Source organism: Myotis lucifugus, unplaced genomic scaffold (assembly GCF_000147115.1).
Source record: "Myotis lucifugus unplaced genomic scaffold, Myoluc2.0 scaffold_167, whole genome shotgun sequence".
NCBI classification, from domain to species: domain Eukaryota; kingdom Metazoa; phylum Chordata; class Mammalia; order Chiroptera; family Vespertilionidae; genus Myotis; species Myotis lucifugus.
This window is the reverse complement of record NW_005871215.1, coordinates 2,033,220-2,042,971: the sequence shown is the minus strand read 5'-3', so window position 1 is coordinate 2,042,971 and position 9,752 is coordinate 2,033,220. Positions and strand designations below refer to the sequence as shown.

General features: G+C 48.4%; 1 protein-coding gene across 1 annotated transcript in view; it reads right to left on the bottom strand.

Moving 5' to 3' along the window:
- CRACR2A (calcium release activated channel regulator 2A) overlaps positions 1–9,752 on the bottom strand; it is a 133,069-nt gene that overhangs the window by 33,733 nt on the left and 89,584 nt on the right. The window contains 2 exon segments of the mRNA XM_023759955.1: positions 6,023–6,213; positions 8,630–8,725. Of these exon segments, the coding sequence (XP_023615723.1) occupies positions 6,023–6,213; positions 8,630–8,725 (287 nt within the window).

Here is a 9,752-nt window from a genome sequence, read left to right as displayed (position 1 = left end):
TACGGAGGCAGCAGCCTCCTATCTTGCGAGGTCTGTTTGCTCCCCGCCCGGTAGCGCCCCGCGGCAGAATGAACCATCTATGTGCCGGAAGGAAGGAAGGAAGGGAGCGAGGAAGGATCGAGGTAGGAAGGGAGGGAGGAAGGGAGGGAGGGAGGGAGGAAGGAAGGAAGGAAGGAAGGAAGGAAGGAAGGAAGGAAGGAAAGAAGGAAGGAAGGAGAGTGAGTTGGGGAGGTACTCAACAACACTCAGGGAAGAAAGGAAAAAAGGCAGAACTGGAGACACTGGGAAATAAACCATGGTTGACTTCATAACTTCACTCCATCCTTTCCTCTGTGCTCTGCACCATGGTTTATGCAAAGGACCCAAAGTTCCACGTCTCCAAACCACAGCATGGCATTTAGTGAGGGGAGCATCTGACAGCCTGATAACATTGTCAACCTGCATAGGCTGTCAGGGCATCTGGATTGTGCACACCCTGGGCTGGGCAAGGACAGTCACCCTCGGCCACCCATCCATGCCATTGAGCTGGAGAAAACAGAACCAGTTTGCTGGGTCCGTAAGACTCTGCCAAGCTCACAATGACCTGGTTCCTGAAGAGGTATCGGTGGTGGCTTTCCCCCCTTTATAGAATAACTATAAAGTCAATTTACAACAATAACAGTCTGAATTAAATTCTAAGTTCACCTCAGATAATCCTAATTAAGCAACAAAACTTCTCTGGCTCCTGCAGAGCTGCAAATTCCTAACATTCTATTACCAATTATATTTAATTTCAACTTGGGGGAAAAACAACATATTTGCCATTACCCGAACCAGGTTCCCAAACCCCTGTCTAGGATTCTGCTCTGATTAGCAATTAGAGCTGCCTCCTGGCTGCCTCTGTGCCCCAGGAGCCAAGCTTGCCTGGCCGCTTCGTGCGACCCCACCTGGTCCTGCTTCTCTCCGGGAGCAGAGGGAGCAGACAGCTTACCCCTGCTTTGGAAAACCACTCATTGCAGATCTCAGGTCTGGGTTCTCCTAGGGCAGTGGTTCTCAACCTTCTGGCCCTTTAAATACAGTTCCTCATGTTGTGACCCAACCATAAAATTATTTTCGTTGCTACTTCATAACTGTAATGTTGCTACTGTTATGAATTGTAATGTAAATATCTGATATGCAGGATGGTCTTAGGCAACCCCTGTGAAAGGGTCATTCGACCGTCAAAGGAGTAGTGACCCACAGGTTGAGAACCGCTGTCCTAGGGGGTTTGACTGAGGAACCAATTCCTAAATAAGAAGGTGTTGCAGGTCTTCTCTGGCCTTGTTCTCACAGAACCAGCTGACCATTGGAGCTATACCAACACACATATATACACACATATATTATATTACATATCCATGCAAACATATTTGTCCATTTGTCTAGTAAACATAAATCCAGTTGGATATCCTATCTAATAAAAGACTAAAAGGGTAATTAACCATACCTCCGCTACGCTTCCCATTGGCTAATCAGGGCGATATGCAAATTAACTGCCAACAAAGATGGCGGCCGACAGCCACGCAGCTGAAGCAAACATGAGGCTTGCTTGCTCCAGTGAAGGAGGAAGCCAAGGTTCCCCGTCTGCCGCGGCCTGGCTCTGAGTTCCGGAAGCAACGTTTCAACTATAGAAGCTAAACAAACCCCAGATACCTGCTTTCAGCCAGCCGTGGCCACGGAGCTGGGAGTGCCAGTGACAGCAACAATGTTTCAATTATAGAAGGTAAATAAATCTCAGAAAAGAAAAGAAGGAGAGGCTGGGAGCTTCAGTCCCGGCCAGCCTGAAAACGGCCCTCAGCCCCTCACCCAGACTGGCCAGGCACCCCAGTGTGAACCCCCACCCTAAAGGGGGTGTGACCAGCCTGAAAACAGCCATCAGGCCCCTCATCCAGGCTGGCCAAGCACCCCAGTGGGGACCCCCACCCTGAAGGGAGTGTGACCAGCTGCAAATAGCCATCAGCAGCTCACCCAGGCTGGCCAGGCACCCAAGCGGGACCCCCACCCTGTTCCGGGACACCCTTCAGGGCAAACCAGCTGGCCCCCACCTGTGCACCAGGCCTCTATCCTATATAGTAAAAGGGTAATATGCAAACTGACCCTAACAGCAGAAAGACTGGGAATGACTGGTCACTATGACACACACTGACCACCAAGGGGCAGACGCTCAGTGCAGGAGCTGCCCTCTGGTGGTCAGTGCGCTCCCACATGGGGGAGCTCTGTTCAGCCACAAGCCAGGCTGATGGCTGCCAGTACAGCGGTGGTGGTAGGAGCCTCTCCTGCCTCCTCAGCAGCACTAAGGATGTCTGACCACAACTTAGGTCTGCTCCCCGCTGGCAAGTGGACATCCCCCAAGGGCTGCCGGGCTGCCAGAGGGATGTCTGATTGCCATCTTAGTCCCAATCCCCCAGGGAGCAGGCCTAAGCCAGCAGGTGGTCATCCCCCGAGGGGTCCCAGACTGCAAGAGGGCACAGGCCGGGCTGAGGGGACCCCACCCCCCTACCGAGTGCACAAATTTTTGTGCACCGGGCCTCTAGTTTATATATATATGCAAATTGTCCCCTCGGGAGTTCTACTGGGAGACTGGGAGTTTGATCACTCTCTATGATGTGCACTGACCACCAGGGGGCAGCGCAGAAGGAAGGAAGGCCCTGGCTGGCAGTCAGCAGCTGGGGAAGGGAGGCCCTGGCCCGCAGCCAGAAGACCCCGATCGGCCCTGATCGCCAGCCATGCCTAGGGATCCTACCTGTGAATGAATTTTGTGCACCGGGCCTCTAGTATATAGATAAATAGACATCAGACCCTTGAACAATGTGGGGGTTGGAAGTGCCAATCCTCTGGGCAGTTGGAAATCCATATAAGTTAAGTTGGCTCTCCACTTACACAGATCCCACCAACCAGGGATAGAAAATACAGCTGACTCTTGAACAACGTGGGTTTGAACTGCTCAGACCCATTTATACACATAGAAACATATTCAGATTATTTCGTGTTAACAAAAAGAAAAGCATTTCTGGGTGAAAAAAGGTGCTTGGATGTTTGACTAAATGACCTTGGAAGTCCTCCTAACCTAGACATTCTAAATGTTTACATTGGTAATATGTGAACTAAAAGGGGAAGAACTTGCCTTTTTCACAGGAGTAGTTGGTGAGAGATGTATGGTTGCCATTAGGAAACTGCTGTTGGTTTGTTTTTAGGAGGCAGATGAGATATGGAGCACACTCTGAAATACACTGTCAAGTGAAAAATGTAGGCAAATGCAGAATAATGTGCTACCGTTTTGTAAGTGAAAATTGTGTGTATGCATGCGCACTTGCATATGCCTAGAACTCTCTGGAAGGACCCACAAGAAACCATGACTGGTGGCCTCTGTGTGGCGGGAGGCCAGAAGTGATGGCGCAGGGGGATAGAGGCAAACCTCTTTTTAGTGCATATCCTTTTGTGCCCTTTGAATTTGGTGCTTTGTCATAAACTACCCTAAATAAAAGTTAATTAACAAAATAAACGGAGAGGAGCTTTCAGCTGACCTTCATCTTTATATTATCTTCCCTGCTTGATTGTTTTTTCTTTATCATATTTTAAAATCTAGTTCTCCTTCCTTGAGCATCTGCAGAGAACAGGAAAATCAATTTGCCCGTTCAGAATTCTTGCTGATAAATGACTCAGTCTGTTTATCTCTGAATCTTCCCTTTTCCCCTCCCGGCTGTGAAGCAGTGTCAGGCAGCAAGACATCAGAACCAGGCTCTGTCCCATTTTCTGGAACTAACTAGCTGTGCTGCTTTGGGTTGGTCACTATACCTCTCTGAGCCTCAGTTTCATCATTTATAAAATGGGAGATGGAGAGCATTAAGGTCCTCTCAGTCCTGGCGGTCTGGGACTCTGTTCTATAGAGGACAAGCGAGGCTCTCTCTGCCTTCTCTCCTGACCTCCCTGGAAGGCCAGGAATGCTCTCCTGGGATCCAGCACTCTGTCTGGCTGTACAGGACACTGCATGCTTCTCCAAAACAAGTCGTGAAGGGGGGAATCATTTATCTCTTCCTCCTATCCCTCCTCCCCTCCTTTTTAATTCCCAACCTCCAGAGACTATCTCTGGCTTGGTTAATTAAGATGAGGCTTCGGGAAGATTTGAATCCTCCTGTTGTGATCTGTTACTCCACGCTGTGTGCTCATTTCCATCTGCTATTCTAATGCCTGCGCCTTCAGATGTTTGTTGCTTTTAGAACTTGATTGAATTTTAAAAGCCCAAATCCTTCATTGTTTGCAAAGTTAAATGCCTGTGCCTTGTTGACCTGCTTTCAATGAGGAGGAACTGATTTTGCTCGTTTGCAATGAAATACACTGTTTTTCCACTGGTCACCCAAGAATTGGTGTGTGTGTGTGTGTGTGTGTGTGTGTGTGTGTATGTGTGTGTGTGTATTTAACTGCAGATATCTTACTAGGGTAAAACTTTAAATCCAAACACCTCCCTTTCACCATGGGCAATCAATCCCACATGGTACAAGACAACACACGTGAGCCAGACAGCAGGACAATTTGATTTAGGCAGGTGGACCAACATTTTGCCAAAAGTCCGAAAGTGAGGGCTTTCACTTTTGAGCAAGGAAAGTGAATATATGTGTAACATCAAGCATTGGTAAGTAATACTGCCTCTCCTCTAAAATCAAACTTTTCGTCCTACCCAGGACAGGACCAGGCACACAAAAACATTTCGCAGAATGAATGGATGAAGACGTGAATGAGTGGATGAGCAAACGAGTGAGTGAATGATGGCCAGCCCAATGCCTGTGTAAATATGTTCTAGCTGGCTCATTGTTCCTTGGGGGGGTAACCAAGAGTGTCTAGCATTAAGCTTCTTGAACAGATGCTGAAAACCTCTGAACCTCAGTTTCCTCACCTATAAATCAAAGTTGATCATAAGCGTCCCTGCCACATCAGGATGCTGTAAAGGTCACAGGAGATGATGTTAAACTATCGACGTGATACACACTCAATGCTCAGCACAGTGCCTGGCACAGAGTAGTTTTCAATAAATATTTGCTAAATAAGTACATAAATATATAGAGAAATGAATGAATGAATAAACAGGTGAGATTCCTCTCCCTGGGCCTCAGATGCATTTGGTCTCAAAACCTAACACTCCGGAGATAAGATAAATGCTGATATTCTCAGCAACTTCTCCAGCTTAACACACAGACCACACCTGGAATCTTCTCAGGCGTGCCTCTGCCTCACAAGCTGAGCCCTGTCCTGACACCACAGCGTTTCACTAGCAAACCAGGCCCCGAGAGGTGTGGGGCTCCCCGACCAGCCCATGCAGAAGAATACTTGTAGGAAAAAGGGGCAGAGCTGGAGTGAAGATTCCAGGGCACCGTCACATGCCCCATCCATTTACATGTCAATCTCAGAAGTGTTCGGGCTTCACTTTCGTCCGCTTCGGTCTCCCAGGTTTCTAAACTACTACGGTCATGTTTGGTCTACCCGCTCACTCAGCATTTTCTCACAGACTGAAATATATTTGTTGGTTGGATAACATATCTTCCTGATCACATAATAAATTTTCCAAGAACAGAGCTGTATATCCTAGATCAGTGATGGCGAACCTTTTGAGCTCGGCGTGTCAGCATTTTGAAAAACCCTAACTTAACTCTGGTGCTGTGTCATATATAGAAATTGTTTGATATTTGCAACCATAGTAAAACAAAGACTTATATTTTTGATATTTATTTTATATATTTAAATGCCATTTAACAAAGAAAAATCAACCAAAAAATGAGTTCGCGTGTCACCTCTGACACACGTGTCATAGGTTTGCCATCACTGTCCTAGATAATGCTCAGCACAGCATTGGTCTGCTAATAGTTTCAGAAAACTAGATGAGATCTTAGGGAGCAAGGGGTCCAATCCCCATTTTACAGGCAAAGGGACAGGGTCTCCAAGAGGGGAGATGGCATGCTCACTGCAGGGAGGGAGCTGGAGAGCAATGATAGGGGTGCCTAAAGGCCACACTCACATCTCCTTCTCCTGGTGGAGTTTGCAGGCCTCTTGCTGGAGGCTTTCCAGCTGCTGCTGGGCATCCTGCAACTCCCGGGAGGTGCGCTCCAGCTCCCGGGCCAGCTCCTGGTTGGTGAGTTTCAGCTTGGTATTCTCCGCTTTGGTTTCATGCTTGTCGTTATGAAGGGCTGTGCACTGGCCCTCCAGCTGGAAAGGAATGGGGGACAGAGAGGAATGGCAGGCAAGCACCATCATCAGGCTGGCCTGCCCCAGCCTCATCTAGCAGGGACCATCACTGTACCCCTCACTGCCCTCAAACTTTGTCCTGTTCCTTCATTCACACGTATACCCTTCAGGAAGCAGGCGGAGCTTCCAGAACAATCTCAGCTTCCAGAACAATCTCAGCTCTCCCTTGTCTCCATAGGGCCCATAGGGCTACAAGAAAAGGAAATTCCACATCCATCTTCGACTCTTTTTTTTAAATCTTTTTTTTCTTTATTGGTTAAGGTATTACATATGTCTCCTCATCCCCCCATTAACCCCCAGCCCCACCCCGCCACTCATGCTATCATCCCCCTGTTGTCTGTGTCCATTGGTTGGGCTTATATGCATGCATACAAGTCCTTTGGTTGATATCTCCCCCTTACCCCCACCCTCCCCTACTTTCCCTCTGAGGTTTGACAGTCTGATCGCTGCTTCTCTGTCTCTGGATCTGTCCCTGTTCATCAGTCTATGTTGTTCATTATATTCCACAAATGAGTGAGATCACGTGGTATTTATCTTTCTCTGACTGGCTAATTTCACTTAGCACAATGCTCTCCAGTTCCATCCATGCTGTTGCAAATGGCAAGAATTCCTTCTTTTTTACCGCAGCGTAGTATCCCATTGTGTAGATGTACCACAGTTTTTTAACCCACTCATCTGCTGATGGGCACTTAGGCTGTTTCCAAATCTTAGCTATGGTGAACTGTGCTGCTATGAACATAGGGGTGCATATATCCTTTCTGATTGGTGCTTCTAGCTTCTTTGGATATTTGACTCTTATCTCAATGATAATTATCATCATCTCATCAATGGACTTAAGATCTAAAGTAAATCCTTTTTGTTGTCCTTTAAGCCAGTTTCTTCTCCTTGGCCATCAATGGAATGGAGAACACTAAGTAAAGGGCATCCTCATAAAACATCCCTCCCAATTTTGAATACTGAGATAAATTTATCTATTACCTTTTCTTCTCTCAGCTGTGTAAGTCCAATTCCTTTAATCTACAGAAGCTTTGAATGGTAGCCAGAAACACTGAAAATTCCTAAGAAATAGCTAAAACAGGTCAAACCAAACATGTTCCTAAAGCAACTAAAAACCTGCCTTTGAATGACTTCAGCTTTTCTTGGCTAGTGGTCATGCCTTGCAGAGCTTCCAACCCTCTCACTAGAGGAAGCACCAAACCAAAGCAAACTGATTATAAAAAATTTAGTTTAATGAATGTAGCCAGTAAGGGGAGGAGGAAGAAATGATGAGGGATGTTGTGTGATTCTCAGGAGGCTCCTGTGTAATCAGGTAAGCATGCAGTAAGTAAATCGAGTGGCAATCATTCATGGGAGGGACAACTCTAATTGGTAAGGACTTAATGCATAATAGTGAGGAGGAGGAAGAGGAGGAGAAGCAAGTCAAGGTAAGGCTGTGGAAGGGGGAAGGAAAGGCAGCTGCCAGTTCCTGGAGTTGAAACCATCTTGCTGCAGAGGAAAGAAACCCAAATCCATAGACAGGGTAGCAGCAGGAGTGGAGCAGTCTGCAGCCTTAGCACGGGGTGTCTTCAAACACATTCTAATGCATTGCTAAAAATAGCCCTGTCTATTTAAACTGCAGCAATGTGTCTGGGTCTGTCCAGGGCTGGATTCCTTCCAACATAAGACAAAACAGGAGGATACGTGACACTCTAGCCTCTCCCCTCCATGAGCCCTGGCTTTGGAGAAGAGGCAGTGAGCCTGAGGTTTGCCAAGGTAATCAATCTTTCTGGGGTCATTAGCCAGGCGTTCCCAGCCATAGTGGATGGACACAGTGCAGCACCCAGCCTGCCTGCTGGGAGCTCAGGTGCATCAGAGGAGCGTCTGTGTCTGCATCCATCTGCAGGATGATGGAACAGTCATAAAGGAGGTGATGAACCACGTCCAGGGGGAGATGGGGATGGAAAATCTGACCTTTGACAAGCCTCTTCCTGCTGGAGGCTCCATGGCCATCCTGGCGGGCAGACAGTACTGTCTGCAGCCGCCCCCAAAGTACCAGGGACTGTGTCCCTTGTACCTCAGCACTCCCCTCCTGTCTTATACAGCATGCAGGGAACAAAGTAACATTTTGTCATTCGGGTGGCTCCTGGGCACAATTATACGGCAATGTCTGCAGATACCTCAAGGGAGAATTCTTAGCAACTTCTCAAGTTAAACACCTGGCATTGGAGAAGCAAAGGCTTTATCTTGGGATCATCTCTGATTTCAAATGCTCTCTTGTACAACTAAATGGTTCTTTCAGATTGAAAAAGAGAGAAGTCCTTAACTGAATGGCAGGGAAAGTGGGCCAGAGCCAGAGAAGAGGATGCAGGAGGGCCGGGCGTCTGAGGACACAGCATACCCGCTTCTGCTTCTGGGCGAGCTGCTCCAGCTCCTGCTCCTTAGACAGCAGCTTCTGCTCCAGCTCCTGACTGCGGGCCTGAAAGCGCTCTGTGTCCTGCCAGAGAGAGGGACATGTGAGACCTAAATGCACCTGGGATGGAGACATTTTCCCACCTTGAACCTGCTCAACAGCAGGGCCTGCCCATCCTGGTGGACACTGGGGCCTCCCCATAGCATTCCAGGGCCTTGGTGCTCTGCCAGCTGCTTGGTGTGGCCCAGTGAGATACAGAGAGTGCAAGGGCTAGGTGTGGCTTGACTGGCAACGATGCACCCCTTCCCCCCATAAAGGCAGTGTCAGTAAGTGGGGGAGTACTGAGCAGGGAGAAGAGAACAGGTCTGACCTCAAATCTCAGGCCGTCTCCTCATCTGTAAGTTGGGGGGTGGATTATCCTTCCATGTGGATATTCTGTTCCACATTGGGCCTGTCATTTGAACCCTTAAATGACCCTCACTCTGGAAACACAGGGCATCATTTCTTTTGGGTCTAGGTCCTCACTGTTTTCTGACCATGACGGAGATTTTCCCTTCCTCCTGATGTACCTTCCCTCCCGCCCTAGAACTGAGCTTCCTCACTCAGGGATGCAGAGGCCCTGATGATGCAAGAGCAAAAGAGGCCTGGTTGCGGGATAAAGAGGAAAGTATGTAGGTTGTCAGGATGCCTGACACTCTCGACAGAGCCTGGAATGGTGTAAAGGCCCTGAGCTGGACGTCCGGAGGCTTGGGTTCCAGGCCTGGCCTTGCCCAGCTAACTTGCTCATTCTTCTAGATCATGGAGTCTTTGTTCATAGAATAGAAACAAAAATACCCATGCCACTTGTAGCTTTCCACTCGCCCGAAGGCAGAACAGAGGTGCAAACCATGCAGGAAGAGAAGAAACCACCATCACCTCCATATAACTCACTGTAGGAGCCCCGGTTGCCCGTCCCATGGAACAACGCCTTCCCGAGGAGGACAGCCGTGGAGGCTGCACTGGAGGGCGGCCTGTCCTGCTGGCAGGTTGCATGTGATGGTGCAACAGTCGGGAAACACGACGCTCTGGGGCAGAGGCCTTTGGACACCTCCGTTCAGGGCTCAGGTATTTC